Source organism: Biomphalaria glabrata, chromosome 13 (genome assembly GCF_947242115.1).
Source record: "Biomphalaria glabrata chromosome 13, xgBioGlab47.1, whole genome shotgun sequence".
Classification (NCBI taxonomy): domain Eukaryota; kingdom Metazoa; phylum Mollusca; class Gastropoda; family Planorbidae; genus Biomphalaria; species Biomphalaria glabrata.
Genome location: NC_074723.1, coordinates 6646901 through 6664428, shown reverse-complemented (window position 1 = coordinate 6664428; position 17528 = coordinate 6646901). Strand labels below are relative to the sequence as shown.

The 17528-nt window shown below is 34.0% G+C and overlaps 1 protein-coding gene across 1 annotated transcript; it reads left to right on the top strand.

Annotated features, from left to right (window-relative positions):
* The first annotated feature begins 1332 nt into the window (after positions 1–1332).
* On the top strand, positions 1333–14149 carry LOC106059145 (kelch-like protein 18). The gene is made up of 13 exons (XM_013216705.2): positions 1333–1491; positions 2526–2656; positions 3019–3159; positions 3753–3858; positions 5120–5212; positions 6122–6282; positions 6617–6734; positions 8527–8653; positions 9185–9299; positions 10559–10663; positions 11483–11594; positions 12022–12216; positions 12786–14149. Exons 1-13 carry the CDS (start codon positions 1384–1386, stop codon positions 12996–12998), a joined length of 1725 nt encoding a protein of 574 aa, XP_013072159.2. The 5' UTR covers positions 1333–1383; the 3' UTR covers positions 12999–14149.
* The last annotated feature ends 3379 nt before the right edge of the window (positions 14150–17528 follow it).

Here is a 17528-nt window from a genome sequence, read left to right as displayed (position 1 = left end):
TACTAAACATATTGAAGATAATCTATTTAGGTGTGTAATTGTCCATCTGTGGCAGATATGAGTAAAAAAAAAATTCTTTTCTTTTAATTAATGTTAGGCAAAAAATTCAGAAGCCTAAGTGTGTAAAATGGTTAGTGAATCTTTTTTTTTAAATTTGATGTAAAATTGTTTTTAATGGCATTTCTTCAGCTAGATAGCACTTTTTTTTTGTAGCTATGCAACATCAAGTCACGCCCCCCTTCCCCTTTTCCCACTATTTAGTCTATAAGTAACGTTTTTCTTTCCTGCTTATTACTATGTTAAACAAAGGGGAACAATTTTAAACAGAATGGTATTTGTTATTTTGGCGGTGAATAAAATGTGAAGCAAAAGTTTAGCACAATTTCCTTTTTTTTTTTTAAGAAGGTTATGACGGGGCAGGCCTTACATGGGAGATGAAAATAGGCCTACTAAATTATCAATATGCTGTATTTCCCTATAAGCAACCTTAAGGCAATTAAGCTATAGCTTAGGGCTCCCGTTTGCTTAGGGGCCCCAAAATTAGTTACAGCCTAGGGATATTCTGAAGAAAAAGCAAAGCACCACCATAGTTTGCTTAAAAAAATTAAAATATTTTGGCATTGACGTGTAGGACATAATCATCTTTTTTGAAGTAACGTCTGTATCATATAAGATAAGAGGAAAAAAATTTCCTTATTTATAGCTTGGAATCATATCAAGTCTAAATCGACTCCTGCCCGCTTACTTTCATTTATGTCTGTAATAGTCGTCCTTCATATTTCCCTTGTAGGTTAGTATTGGGCGTAGAGAAGCGACTATGGATCATTTCATGAGCAATGAGATGAATGCCTGGGCATAAGGCATTCGTTGTTGTCGGAACGGTGTGAACAGTTCCCCCTTCCCCACACAGATGTACCCAAAGGAGCGACAAGAACCGAGCAGAGATACTGTGCATATTGGCCAATTTTTGGCAATTTCAAAACTTCATGATTCCTCCAGGAAATCAAGATCAAATTCACCAATGTTTAAAGATCTAGATCATCTTTTTATCTTAATGACTTATGAAATACAGATCAAGATTCAATCAATATAGAAGAATGACTAGACTAGATATATTGATATAACGATTGGTCTCAAAGTCGGAAAAATAATGATGATTATGCAGACAAGCTCGAATGAAAAAAAAAAGACTACTTCCCTATGCCAAATGTCTTAGGCAACGCATGGAAAATCGGTTGAGAGCCACTGGTCTAGATTCCCTAGATCTAAATATAGATCTACATAGATCTATATTCTATATAGACATACATCCAAAGAGTGAAGATCTAGATGAGTACTTGTCCTACCAAATAGACATTGCATTAGACTTGAGAGTAAACAAACATGGCTGACGATTCGATTGTGTTTTGCCAAAGAGAACTTCCAATGAGTGCTTTTCCGATAATTTCGGAAATCAGGCGCCAAGGACAGCTTTGCGATGTTACACTCAAAGTAATTTTGTAATATTTTAAAATCCCAAATATTTTAGAGTTGAAATAATAGATCTGGATGATTGCCTGGCCGTTTGTTACGCTCTCTACCTCTGCTCTGACACTGCCTCTGAGACTGTCAGTCTGAGTCAGTGAGTCACTGAGTCTGAGTAGTCTGAGTCTTCTGAGTCTGGATCTGGCCTGGACAGCCTAAAAAAGACATTAAAGTTGTGGACTGTCCGTCACTCAGTCGAGTCGTCACTGTCGTTCGGTGGTCTCCATGGTCCCAGTTTTGAACCATCCCATGGCCGATGCCATCCATGATCCACTTGTCCTGCTGGAGTGGAGGTTTAGGCTAGGATGTATATAGTCATGTACTGTAGTACTCGTATGATTAGTCTGAAACATTTATCATTTTACAAGCAAAAGGCACTAGAGTACTAGAGTGAAGACTATTCTAGCTTTTGCAGACTCTTTCTCATGTATTTTTAGTTTTTTACTTGATAAAAAGTAATTAAGTCAATTAATTTGATAATATTATTATTTTCTAAATCTAAATTAAAGACATTTCCATTATTAAATTCATAGCTGTGATCTACATATTTTGCCACATCCAGCACAGACATAACCCTTGTCTGCCAGTGGTCAGTTTAAGTTCCCTTTTCACCATCCAGCTTGTCTTGAGAAGATTTCCTTTTGGTCTCAATTTTGTATCCCCCACCCTTTGTACGAAATTTAAAGCTGTTTTATTCAGAAGCTGCCTGCTTTTAGATGCTTTCTGCTATATCAGTATAAGCAATGCTGCTAAACTGGTCTTTAAATCTTTTTTTTTTTGGGGGGGGGGGGCACCTCTGTTTCGTCAACCACCCATCAGTTCACCAAAAACGTTTTTCTACTTTGGCATCCAGTTGTTCCCCTCATAACAAATAGGGAAAAAAAATCTCTGCATTAAAAAAAATGTCTGAAATTCTATTCAGATATATTTATATATATATATATATATATTTATATATGTTACCTTTCTCTCTAATTTTTTTTTATATGGTTTAATTTTAGGTTGGTGATCAGAAGCTATCCGCTCACAGAATAATCCTAGCAGCAACTATTCCATATTTCCATGCCATGTTTACACATGACATGGTAGAGAATAAACAGTCAGAGATCTTGATGCAAAGTGTGGAGCCAAGGTAAATTGTTTATGTGAGAAAATGAGCTGTTATATTTTCCTTCAGAAACCGATTTTTTCATTTTTAAAACACTCAAAACAAAGAATTAAATCATTTTCTGTTCCTAGTATTGAAACTTTCTTCTACTTTTGCTTTCTTATTATCAGGTTGAAGGGTTCAGATAACTAGTCCTAGTCCTATATCTGAGATGAACTGTGCAGTAGTTTTACAGATCAGGCAGTTTTCCATATAGTTTTTATTTTATCAGGGTGTTTTGTGGCCTGTGACTTGTACATAATTTTTATTGCTTATTCATTCTCTATAGTATTGAAAAAAACAACAACTGTTATTGTCATTATCTTGTAAAAACTTTTCTTTTGCAGTGCTTTGGAAGCCCTAGTCAACTTTGCTTATACTGGAAGGATAGTAATTGACTTGAATAATGTCCAGTCATTGTTAATTGTTGCTGGGTTTCTTCACATGCAAGCTGTCAAAGACGCTTGCACAAGTTATCTCAAGAGCAAGTCAGTACTAAGTTGTCATTTTAATGTTTTCAAGGCATTATTTTATTGAAGATACTAGAAGTGTTTACTGTAAATATAATAATTTAGCTGAGATTCTTGTTAAACTGATGTAGGGCTGATGGTTCAAACTCTTTAAGGAAATAGAAAAGTTCCCATTTCAGACCTTGTGATCTATGGGGCAGATGATGTAAAGGTCATCTGTTTCTGTGGCCTATGGTTAACGAGGGTGTCATATGGTCAGCACAACGACCAACTTTACTTTTCCTCATTAATTTCAGGTTCCCATTAAAGCTGGGTGGACTCAGAGGTGCCCTAAAAATCCCAAAAAATAAAAATACCATTCTTCACCAGAATTTGAATCTGGGACCCTTCAGTTTGGAGGCCAAGTGTTTTACCAATTAGCCACTGCGCCTACTCTTAAAGGAAATAGATTTGTTTAATTGAATGGCTTGGTTTGTGATTTTTGGGTCCCAAAAAGAGAATCCAAAGAAATCCAGCCATGTTTAGTGTAAAAATTTATTTAGTGAAGCATGTTCTATGAGCTAACACACGTAAGCAACGTTAATAGTAATTATATAAACATTTTATTTTAGACTTGATTCATCCTCCTGTTTATCTGTGCGCCAGTTTGCTGACCAGTATCAATGTCCAAGCCTAGTTGAAGCCGCCAATAAGTACATTCAAAATAATTTTCGACATGTAAATATTTATTTATCAGCTTTTAGTTACATAGTCTGTTTAAATTATTTACCTTAAATTTTACTTTATTTAAAGAATCTGCTTCAACATTGACTTGTAACTAATGTTTTTGGTAAAAAAAAATGAAGCTCAAAGCTTTGAAAGCAACTGTCTTTTCTGGGCAAAGTTTTACTATTCTTATGATTTTTTCAAATCTTATACAAGTTACCAGGTCAAATAACATTGATTGGCTAGACATAAATTCTGTAAATTACAAAGTCATGGAAGAAAATGTCTGATTAGTTGGAAAATCAAAAAAATGATCCAATTAAGCTTCGTAAATAATGAGGAGAGCGGAAATCAATTAATATTGTTCATTTGAGAAGATTTTGAGCTCAATTTTTCAGTTCTTTAGTCACTCACATTCAAGTATTCAGAGGTTTGTTAATCTGAAGTAACCTTTGCACAGCATATTGTGTTTTATTAATTCAATAAAACTGTTTATGTGTATTGGTTTTTCATATCAATGAATTATTATGAATCATTTATTTGTGTATTCAATGACTGAATGTTTACAAACATTACAAGGCCAACATCAAACTTATAGAACGTGAAAAGACAAAACAATCACTTAGTAACACACACATGTGGCATTTTGAACAAATACATTTTCCTTGCTAATTTTTGCTTGTCAAATATCCCAAATGTTATGTGTGTATCAGAGTCTTGGAATTGAACAAGTCTAAGAAAGAACACACTGCATCTAAAAGATCCTTTTGATAGAGACTTTGGTTATCTGAAGTGTCGACTGTAACGTGAGCCATTTTTAAGATATCTAGATAATTTCATAGAGTACACTCTGGCTCACTGGCCTTCTTTTTTCCACAACTCTGTGGATCGCTAACCTCATTCTTTGCTCAGCTGCAAAATCTATTTGGTTGCATTCCTGGTACTGGCATCTTTCTGACCAAAAAAAAAATGATTTAAAACTTCATTGAAATTCTGGGGACTAAAAAGTAATTATTTTAGGTTGCCATTTCTCCTTGCTGTAAACTGCTTGTCAAAAAAGAGAAGAATTATCATCTTACAATATCATTTTAGTTTGTATATTTTGAACTCACTTGAATAAGTATTTTTATGCCCGGTGGAATCTAGTGCTTAACACAAAGCTACATTTTTTATCAACAAAAGTTAAATTCTACGTTAAATCAGTCTTTATATTATTATTATTATTATTCATCTGTTGCAAAATATTAATAATTCTACTGAAATAAATCTGCAGGTTGCTTTGTCATCAGATTTCCTCTCATTACCTAAGTCAGAGGTGCTGGAGATACTGTCTCATGATGAACTCTATGTGACCTCAGAAGAACAGGTGAATGAAATCTAGGATCTACAGTCTGTATGTGCTTGTTAAAATATGTTACGCTTTTGTCGGACTTCATAGTGAACCTTTCTATAGTTTTTTAATGGAAGGTTTGGTTACTTCAATTTATTTCCAATCAACTATAAATAAATATATAAAACTAAAAAACAACTTTCTAAATGTAAATTTATATCTAAATTTAAAATGATCCAAAAACAACAACAACAATTAAAGCTCCCTTGGAAACCTCATCTATATAAATAAAACATGTGTTTGTTTTAAATGTATTAAATGTATAGGCCTCATGAAGATCCTTCTTGGTTGTAGATAAGCATAAAGCTGGTTACATTAGAGTCATAAGTAGGTGAACCTGATTCATCTTGGATTGCTTTAGCTTTAAGTTTCTTTGTCTTCTATTAAAATATCTATCTATCTATCTGTATGAATAATCCCATTTAATGTAACTTTATGTAAAGCCATTTGCTGTGAATACCATAAATGATTTTCAAAACTTTTTAGTGCAATTTAATTATAATTAAAAACTTGTTATAAGAAACCATTATAATTTGTTTGTTTACATTTTCTTCTTTTTGTTATTGAAAGATTTGTCTAAAGTTTTTTAAATTTTTTTTCTAATTAGATAAGTCTCCTCTTCAGCCTGTAGCACTTTAAACATTAACTTTTATACATTAAATAAATATCATAATTATTTTAAATACTTTTCCTTGACTCATTTACACCAAAAATTGGGTGAAATGAAGCGACTCATGGGACAGTGCAAAGAATTAAGCACAGCTAAATAATGGGCAGAGAAATCAAGTCAGATAAAAGTCTGACTAAAATAATGAGAATTGTTTAATACAGTTTGTTTCTTGGCTGTTTTACCAGTTACAGTTTTGTTGAAATCTATATTGCCAGGTTTTTGAGTCTGCCATGAGGTGGATCAAACATGATCCAGAAAACCGTGTCAAAGATTTACCAGAACTAATGGTCAGAGTAAGACTGCCCTTATTGACCCCTCAGTATCTAAGTGACCATGTGGCCACAGAAGACATTATTAAGAACTCTCTTCAGTGCAGGTACTTTTCATTTTTAAACTTCTTAATGTCTTTGTCCATTTTGCAGAATATGTAGTGACATGGAGAAACATGATTCTGGCAACACTTTTATTGGCATTGAAAATTATTTGTAGATGCTTGGATAAATGTAAACAACAACAATATGAACATCTGTAATAAAAAAAATAAAAGCACATTACTTAATGTAAAAGAAGAATCAATTTTTGCAATATGGATCCATGTTTTGTAACTTTAAAAAATTCTTGTTCAAATAAAAATATTTAGTTTTGCTACAATAATATCAATGTGCTTTGCAATCTGGACCTAATCTTGGAATTATTTCCTCCACTTTCAGGGATCTTTTAGACGAAGCCAGAGATTATCATTTGATGCCAGAGAGGAGATTACTCATGCAGACTTTTAAAACCAGGCCCAGGTGTTGTACAGATAATCCTGGATTTATTTATGCTGTGGTGAGACTGGTTCACTGTTCACTTTATTAGTTTGTATTTTATAACGTCCTCTTACTTTCCAGGTTTGGGGGAATTTGTGTAGATATTTTAAATTTACAATTTGTATTTTTAATGGCTAATATATTTTTATTGCAATATCTTATAAAACCAAATACTTTTTTTTCTTATGTTGTGGGAAGTTTTGGCTAATCAAAATAAACGTATCTCATTATATTGTTTTGATTAAGAAAAACAAGCTTTCAACTTTGAGATTTGAATTGCTTAGAATTTTGGTGCTAAAATAAAAAAAAATTGGTATTGTGATTATCTTTCTTAGTACATTAAAACAATTCTTTTTCTTTTCAACAGTACTTTTTAAACAATCAGTTGTTAAATCATATCATTCATTCAATCCAAGAAAACATTAAGAAACTAGAACAGACTCAAAATAGAGCAGTAAGATTCATAGCAAACGAATATTCACATTTGACTAGAGTAACACCTTTAATAAAATCACTAAATTTAGAAAGCCTTCAGGATAGAAGACTCAAAAGTGAAGTAGCAATTATACATAAAATACTGAACCATAATCTTCAAATACAAAAACAAAATTTAATAAAATACTCAGAAAGACACAAAGATAGAGGCACATTCCTCATCCCATATGCTAGGACAAATTTGTACAAATACTCCTTCTTCCCTAGTGCTATTAGAGCATGGAATGGGTTGCCTGAGCCAGCCAGTAAAACCAATTAATTGGCAGAATTTAAGTCATTGATTAACAAGCCTGACTAGATCTTATCTTATCTTATATAATATAGATGTTACTTCAAAAAAGATTCACCTAGGGACATGCCTAGGATGTAATCATTTTCTTTTTTGAAGTTAAGTCTGTATTTTATAAGATGAGATAAGATTATGAACATGATTTTTGACATAAATGTTTTGCCTAGCTTACTGACTTAAGTTGAAACTTTCTCTTTTTTGAAGAAGTGTTTTTCCTTGTTAAAAAGCATGTATCAAGGTATTAAATCCATGAGACTTCAAATCTTCTGCGTAAATTAATATTTCTATATTCTATCTAATGATGGATTACCTTCTTTTCAATGTTATTAGTTTTATAGAATTTTGCCAGTTGTTCTTTCAGTTATTTCATTTTTAAAAAATTGACTCCTGGTATATCTTGGACTAAAGTTGTACTTCACAATCCTGATATTTAAAAAAAACATTTTACTCCCTGGTATATCTTGGACTCATATCCTTTCTTGCAAAAACCCTGGGCAAAACCCTGCAGCTATGAATTTAGATCAGTGTAACAGTGTTCTTTATAAATACTTTATTGGATCCTTGTAGGGACCTAGCAACCATCTTTTTTTAAGGATCATATAGATCTATAAGATCCTTAAAAAGATTTATTCCAATACCAAACATGAGAGTGATTGACAGTAAAATTAATCATTTTATAGCTGAATAACCAGATTTCATTGTAACATTTGGGTGGTTTGTAATTAGCCTAACCCATGCTACATATTCTGAATGAGGATAGGTGATTAAAACAAACTTTTTTTCATAGCATGTGTGTGATCAAATTACTCAAACACACATCCAGACAAAAAATTTAAATATGTAGAAAGTAAGTTAACAAATTGCATGTTCACCATCTAAATAGTGACTGCAAACAAAGACAAAGATATTTAATTATATACAACTAACTTCAGCTGCTGCCTTTCTTTATGTTTGGGGTACATTTGTTTTAGCAATAACTTGATTGCATTTGTTTGAAAGATCTAGTTCCATGGTTTTACTATGACAGGGTGGACTGACCTCATCAGGTGATTCCTTAAGTACAGTTGAAAGGTTTGACCCGATTACTGGTCAGTGGACACCTGGGGAACCAATGAACACAATGAGAAGTCGAGTTGGAGTGACTGTTCTCAAAGGTCAATTTGACTTTCTGTACATGTTCTGTTGTAATGTTGGGTCTTTCTAAATGCTCAGAAACATAAAGGCCTCTAAATGATTACCTAGGTGAAACTATAGTGTGAGATGTTAACATTTAAAAAAAATAAATCTTAAATTATAATGAAACAATTATGTGTTTTTGTTTTTTAATACAGTCATAGTGTACATTCCTGCTTAAGAACAGTGTGTGTAGTTTGAGAGAATTTAGTTTTCTTTATAAACCTCTACATTTCTCAAAGGGACTCTCAATTTTATAATGTATCCAAAAGGTTTCAGATAAAAAATGAAAAGTAATTTTCTAATCTTAACTTAGACTTAAGCTATTTATGTGTTATTGTAAGACATTAATGACTTGATATAAAAAAAATACAATGTATAAACATGCAATAACAAAAATTTCTTTTTAGTCTTTTTCTAATTCATGATATGTGTGTGTGTGTGTGTGTGTGTGCTTGTTGAAGTACTATAATATGAAATGATGAACATACTTTTAAACAATGTTTATGCAGGACGCCTGTATGCAATAGGAGGCTACAATGGTATGGAGAGACTAGACACTGTAGAGGTCTATGATCCTGTTATCAAAAGGTGGACTCGTGTGGCTTCCATGCACTGCAAGAGAAGGTAAATCTTTTTTATAAACTTTTAATTACAAGACTGACACTTGATATCCTACCATTGATAGTAATATCACCTTCATCTACCGCTTAGTCTGTTGGGGCACCACACAAGATCTGTTTACCATCTTTCTTTATTCCTCTCTGTCTTTTGCCTTGGATAGAATTTCATTTAATGACAGGGCTGTCCATTCTTTTATGTTGTCTTCCCATCACTTTCTCTGTCTGCCTCTTTTTCTTTTTACTGATAGTGTTCCCTGAAGGAAAGTCTTGGCAACCCCTGAGGACCTTGAGATATGGCCATAGAGTTTAAGCTTGTGTTTTTTGACAGTAGTTAGGAGGTCATCGTGGGGTCCAATTGATGTGTTAATCCTGTTTCTAATATTTCATATGTGATGCGGTCTTCTTAAGTGACACCTAGGATCTTTCTGTAGCATCTCAATTCCATTGCTAGGATCCTCCTATCTCAAGATAGAGGAGAGGAGAGCATAATAATATAATATATAATAAATTTCACTGATTGAGCTGTACTGTTGAATATATAATCATTATAGTCCATATTCCATTTTTCCTACAATGAATTAACAATGTGCATACCTTTTTACATTAAGTGAAACCTTTCCTTGCTTGTCAGTTGCACTGTTAACATGACCAAATGGAAGCATTCTTTTTCTTTTCTTTGCCTTTCAAACCAAATATGTTTAACATGTTTACTTTTTTAAATAGTTTTTGAATTATGTCCATGAGGATCTTATATCCAGACTATAAGTTTGCATTTCTAGACAGAATGTCATCATAAGGTCTAAAAACCCTTTCATTAATGTCAATACTAAAATGTTTTTTGGAATATCTGAACTCCAGCTTGTAAGTTTGCTTTGTTATTCAGTGCCCAGTAGGATCAAGAAATAAAATATTTCCATACCTCATATTTAGTGTTCTGCTTTGAAGGAACATTTTAATTAATAGTTTTAGGGCCTTTTCAGTGCTTGGAACTTGCTCTCCATTGAGCTCAGACAAAGAACTATGTTCAAGAAGAACATTATGGCCTACCTATTTAAAATGTATTTAGATTAGTTTGCCATCTTATCTTTTGTTTTTATGTCTCTTATGTTTTCATAGTGCCCAGATGTTGCAACATAAATTGAATTATTATTATTATTGTATTAGATAAAATATAAGATATCGATTATGTTGTACATATTCCTATGTGTGTAGACATAGTTTTGATTTGACTTCAGTATATATAGTTACTTTTTATTTTGATAGCGCACTTGGAGCTGTGAGTTTGAACAATAAAATCATTGTCTGTGGAGGCTATGATGGTGTGACCTCATTGCGATCTTGTGAAACCTATGACCCTGACGCTGACACGTAAGTGATTGCCCACTTTTTATCCATGAATTGAGTTGTGACGTGTGAAGCATCGCTGTTAAGAAGCTTGGTTGGTTACTGTGTCCGATACTGTGTCTCATTGCAGAAGGAAACTAGAAAGCAGTCTGTCCTTCAACAACACCTTCATGTTATACGATGCTCATCATTTATACTTACGCAACTATTATCACTTTCCCGAAAAGTACATTCATGAAACATTATCCAAATCAGTCATTCATAAACTATAGTTCTATTTAAAAAATTACAAACCTTGTGTACCTGGTTCTTTAAAAAAAAAGTTTAATTTATTGTAACATACACAAGGCCTTCAGCTGTAGATCAACAAGGGCTCATTTCATCTCATAGATCCTTTACACTTGTCTCATCCAAAATTATACACGTATCTTAAGTAACCATTTGAAAGTAATCAACATTAATCCTAACAAGGAATCTATTTATAGCAATAATCTGTCCAGAAAATGTCCAACATTACTCACATGTTCCTTCTGACATTGACTTGGTCTCTCTCACGCACACACACAAATTATCACCTCTGGAGAAAGATGGTCTTGTGTAGTGCCCCAACAGTTCAAAAGACTAAGGGATAGGTGAAGGTGAAATTCTTACAATGTAGATGGTGTCCCATTCTCTGTATGCACAATGTTGGTAATGTCATTTCTTCATGAGTTGCTTGTAGGACTGTGCTTATTCTTCCAGTCTGGAATCTTTAGTGCTGCCTTGTCCCATTCTTCTAGTAAGTGGTTTCTTTATACACCATCACCATAGTGCTGCCTTGTAACTCCTTTTATTCCAATGTAGGTGGTGTCCCATGCTTCCCATGCACAAACATCGTAGTGCTGCTGGCGTAACGGTATTACGAGGTTGTGTTGTCATCTGTGGCGGGCATGATGGGCTTTCAATATTTGACTCAGTAAGTATTGTTTGTTTACATTTGTTTTGAGTTTTGTGCTTTGTATTTATATCTTGTAAGCAACAGTTGGTTCTTCTCAAATATCTTAACATTCTGCCTATATAATTTTAACCTTGTTGAATCAATGATTTTACCTCCTTCCACCCCCTTTAACCCACCAGCACTGATTTATCAATATACTTACACTCTCTGACTCATGGACTTGCTATCAGTAAAATATTTTTGTGACTTGTCAGCCATATACAGTTTGAATGATGTTTTCTCCTGGATGAGAATAGCTGGTAGTAGCTAATAATTTGAACTTCTGTCCTCTGCTTTGATGTTTTTTGTTAGCTAAATGTAATTATCTATCAATTGTTTTACTCTTTAGCTCTATATGATTTAAAGTTTAATGTCTGCATTAAAAAAAACAACATTGCTATTAAAGGTGGAGTCCTACAACCCAGCCACAGGGGAATGGAAAATCCTGCCTTCAATGACCTCCAAACGCTGCCGCCTAGCAGTGGCTACCTTGAATGATAAAGTGTATGCTGTAGGTGGCTATGATGGCTATGTATTCCTTAAGTCTGTGGAGAGGTTTGATCCTGACACGCAGATATGGGAGCCGATTTCAACACTGCAGGTAGAGTGTAGTCGTTATTTTGTTTAAGTGTAGAAAAGTGTAGTCAAATTAACGTCTTGTTCATTATGATGAAGACCATAAAACATCAAAGTTAAATTTTAAAATGTTAAAAGTAAATCTTGAAAATGCTTTAATGGTTAATATCTTTAGAACTTTGGCCAATCACCTAAGTCGAATTTTGTCTCTTGACAAAATCTGAAACTTGTACTAATTCTCACCAAACGAATGTTACAATTGTAATATATTTCCAAACTTGGAAGGAATTGACTTTTGTTTTTTAAATCATGTAATTAAAACAAAGCAGTTGTGTCATGCACTCTATAAAATTAACAATCCACTTGGTATGTGTCATTTTGGTACCATTTTGTGCTGGCTGTTTGAAGCTGGTCATTTAGGAAATAGAAGTTGCTAATTTATAAAACAAAACATCATTTGAAATAAATTATTAAATTATAATTATCTATCTAAGATATTAGTCCCAAATTTAGGATGCCAAAATATTGCTAGGTGAATCTTCTTTTTTTAATTAAAGAAAACTGTTATAATTTTTGTTTATGTTTGTTGATTAGGTCAAGAGAAGTCGTGTCTCTGTGGCTGCTACGTACGGACGTCTCTATGCCATTGGAGGCTATGATGGTCAAGGGAATCTAGGCACTGTAGAGATGTACGACCCAAACACAGACGAGTGGAAGTTTGTTGCTAGTATGAGTGCTCATGAGGGGGGTGTTGGGGTAGGTGTTATATCTATGGACTCGCTGGTGGATGAGACGGTAGTCAACTAAGTCAATGGGAGAAGCCCTACAGTTCAAACTGCTTTTTTCTTTTAATTAAAATTGACAACTTTTAAAAGCAGACAAAAATGGAGTGATAATTGCTATTTATTGGGTCATTTACTAAACAAAATTTGTTGTTCGAATCCAGATTGTTTTATTTTTGTGCACACCAGCACTGCATATTAAAGGTCATCTATTTATTTGAAATGCTCCTTTTATTTTGTGCGTACAAATTGAGGACAACTAAAGACATTGTTGTTGTTAAAAAAAGATGAACGCTCAGCCAGAGTGTATTTGTATTTGTGTTGCACTCTATGGTATTGAATAAGATCAAATCTGATCTAGTGGGATAATGAATCAAACCTCGGATCACAATCTTGTTTTTTTCTTTATATGTTTTTTTTTTATTCTTGATTGTGTATGCGATCACTTTGTTACCTGTCCAATGTTGAAACAAAAGAAATGTTTCAAAAACACGTTTGTTAAAATTTTACATTTCTATGCATATTGTTTCCAACACAGGGAGTCCTTATCCATGTATTGATCAAAGATGGGCCTTTTGCAATGTTTTGTTCAAAATATGTTTTGTTCTTTTAAGTAAATATGTTTATAGAAATTCTACAGTGTGTTGCCCCTGTGTGTCTTGGCTGTGGTTTCTAGTCAAGTTAGTTCCGTGCTCTCTCTAATTGTTGCATTGATAGCTAGTCTGTTCATGTTCTTTTCTCAATCTACTTATGGAAGGTTTCCTTTTTTTTAAAGTAACTAAAACAGACACGAGATAATTGATATCACTATTCGTATCTAAATTATTTAAATCACTACTTATCATGAACCACAAAGCTAGAATGGTATATTAGATGTAGAAAAGGACAACCATTTTTGACAGATTGAGGTAGCAAATATATAGATTGCAAGTCTCAATTAGAAAATTGTCTTTCCACTAATTGGTCTCCACCATGTTATCAGAATAACAAAACTGCATGACATGGTCAGAGTCATTGTTTGATTGAATATAAAGCCATGAAATGTTTACTTGGCATTGACTTCATGAAATGTAACATTTGAATGTATATGGGTGAGTAATGTCTTTCAATCACTTGAATGTCTGTTGGTTATAAATGCATTTATTAAATTGATCTCATTATAAATCTATCATTTTATTATGTTTTTTGGTTTCCAAATATTTTATTAGGCTAGAAATACTTAGATAAGAATTTTGATTTTTTTTTAAATCCCAGGGTTTCTGCTGTGGTCTCAACAACTGCACATGTACAGACACTATAAACACAATATTAACACTAGCCTACTTAAAACTGACTGCTGCATTTTTTGAGGGGGGGGGGCCAAGTCTTTAATATATTAGAATTCGACATTGTCATTTTAGAAAAACTTACTGAAAATGTGAGACTAAAGTTTACCCAAAATTATTGACGTTTTTGTTTAATGGATTACTTGATCTCTTTGTTATGTGTATGACTGAGCCTTTTTTTTTTAATGCTTGCATTATCTATCACCTTGAACTATCCCTTAGTCTGTTGGACTTTTGGGGCATCACACATGATCTGAAACTGTCTCTTTCCATTCCTGTTTTTTTGTCAGGCCCGTCCATTCCTTTCGTCTGTCGCCTCTCCTCTTTGTATTGAATAGCATCAAAAAATGTCTACACCATTGTCTTCTTGACTTTAAGACAATTCCTGTTTGCTGGATGCTGTGTGATGTGCTAGATCCCAGTGCAGGACTTACAGTAGCACCCCAGCTGGTTCCAGTGCAGGGTTTACAGTAACACCTCATCTGGTCCCAATGCAGGGCTTACAGTTACACCCCATCTGGTCCCAGTGCAGGGCTTACAGTTACACCCCATCTGGTCCCAATGCAGGGCTTAAAGTAAAACCCCATCTGGTCCCAGTGCAGGGCTTACAGTTACACCCCACCTGGTTGACATGCTGTGTTCTGTAAAACAGAAAATGTATGTTTAGTTGCTTTTATTTTAAAAACCCTATTTGATATTACTAGGCATATTGTGTCTTTCATTAACGTTTGGTCAAGTCTGGAATGATGGACATGAATGTTGAGTCAAGAAAGCTCCTTTGAAAACCAAGGCTTATTCTCTAACAAGAATTTTCTTCTATTTTGTATGAGCACTATTAGAAATAGCAATCTTTAGTTTACTCATTTGAATTAGGTGGGTTCAGGAACATCCTAGAATCCCTCCCAAAAAATGTTGCAATTTGAATCTCTGAAGATTTGAACTTGATACCTAAGGTTCATTAGACAGGCTCTATATCTCTAGCCACTATGTCCCACTGGTTGTATTTTTATTTCTTTTTCGCATGTTGTTGCTTTTACAAAACAACTATTCGACTCTTGATGTTTATTTAAACTGACAATCACTATGACAATCATTCTGTTTTGAGAATATATCTATTGAAACTGTTTCGTGTCATTACTTGCCATTACAGTTTTTATTCTTGAATAATTAACACACTATTCCAACATTACTTGAAGGAATAATAGGGTCAATATTAATCTGATTGGTGAAACTGATCTCTTTAGTCATTCTTATAGGTCAGTGCTGATCAAATTTGTTTTGTGTGTGATATAGCTAGTTGTACAGGTCACTACCAGACCAGATGTGGCCTTCCCCCCCTTTACACACACACACATACTGTACTTTGTGTATTTGTATAACATAAATCTTCTGCTTGTTCAAGTGTAATGCTATGACAAAATAATGCCAAGGGTTTTGTTAGTTACATCTGTGATTCTTAAAACCCAAGAAATATATAAAGATAATTGCTTCAACTTGCAATGTCATTACCTAGATAAGCATTGTACTCTAGAATAGATTACTTAGCCAAACTTCTATATGTTAGATGGATTTTTTGGTGTCCTCTTTCCATCATTGTAGTGGATATATACAAATGAATAAAAGATGTGTAAAAAAATTGGGTCACTTCATTTTTTTAAAACTAAGCTTATAACAATTGTCTGTCTGTCTGTTACAATTTTTAACACATTATTTCTCCTATGGCCAATCTCGGAGCTGACAATGGAAGAAACAATTAAAAATTATGTTGCTAGGTATCCAACAAGTACTTGACAGATGTGGTGGTATAAGTTCAAAAAGTCCCATTTAGACAGGTGTAGAGAATCTAGGTCTTGCTTAAAAGTTAGTAACTAACATGAGATATGAAACCTGGTGAGTGTATTGGCTTGAGGAGGCTTGGGCCCTCGAGTTCAAACTCAAGTCATACAACGTTTTCAACTCTAAAATACATTTAAAAAGCGATCACTGCAACCTTCACCCAGATACCCTCTTCTTTCTCCCTCCAACCCTTTTCCAACAGGTCCAGATAAGTGATAGGATCAAAGCATATTGAGAAAGCTAAAAGCATGAAATTGGGTTAAACAAAAAGCAATTGGTAAAAATATTTCTAATCGCACAGATTTATGATTGTCAGTCTAGATCTATTACATGATTGATCCAAACTAATGGACACAATTACATTCAACATAAGCTTTTTATTTTTTTATATATTTTTTTTCCTCATATATTTTACTTGTTTTATCTACTTTTGTGTGTGTACCACTGGAAATGATGTCTTGAGGCAGATACAAGTGTAAATGATGTCTTGAGGCAGATACAAGTGTAATGATGTCTTGAGACGGATACAAGTGTAAATGATGTCTTGAAGCGGATACAAGTGTAAATGATGTCTTGAGGCAGATACAAGTGTAAATGATGTCTTGAGGCAGATACAAGTGTAATGATGTCTTGAGACGGATACAAGTGTAAATGATGTCTTGAAGCGGATACAAGTGTAAATGATGTCTTGAGGCAGATACAAGTGTAATGATGTCTTGAGATGGACACAAGTGTAAATGATGTCATGATGCGGATACAAGTGTAAATGTCTTGAACTAGATGCAAGTTAAAACTCAATTCGGTCTGAAGAGTATGTAAGTATTAATAACGTCTTAAAGATTCGATTAAGCTGAAAGATACCAGTATGATGATAAATTTAGTCATGACTGGACTCTTCACAAGATGGAGCTGTACCAACCCCCAGCGTGTGCTAATTACATAATTGAACGAGCACTTTGGATGTCACGTGCCCGAGTATTTTATGCAAATGCTAGGTTTAGGGATATGCTAATTGGTGTACCTCTGATCGTCCATTAGAGCACAGGGCTGCGAGGTAAGAAAAGTCAAAGCTCAGTACGAGGTGCACTATGTTCTTGAAGCAAATTACACGAGTAAAATGTTGCCAGTGGCGTAACTAGGGTTGGTGAGGAGGGGTCATACTTTTAAAATCCACCTGGCCAACACTTGAGGGCGGCCCCAAATAAGTGTCCGAAATTTGTTTTTACATTAAATATTACGCCATTATCTCATGTCATGATGTCGAATGTCAAAATGCAGGGGCCCCTAAATAGGTCAAGCTCCCTGGGCCCCAAAATCCCTAGCTAAGCCACTGGATGTTGCTTGGATGTTCCCAGTTTTTTTTTTTTTATGGCATCAGCGCAACGTCTGCCTTG

Excerpts from the sequence above, each read along its gene's own strand:
- LOC106059145 (XM_013216705.2), top strand. The coding sequence starts at position 1,384 with ATGGCTGACGATTCGATTGTGTTTTGCCAAAGAGAACTTCCAATGAGT. Across the intron at positions 2,657-3,018 it reads ATGCAAAGTGTGGAGCCAAG|TGCTTTGGAAGCCCTAGTCA; the intron begins GTAAATTGTTTA and ends TTTCTTTTGCAG. Across the intron at positions 5,213-6,121 it reads ATGTGACCTCAGAAGAACAG|GTTTTTGAGTCTGCCATGAG; the intron begins GTGAATGAAATC and ends CTATATTGCCAG.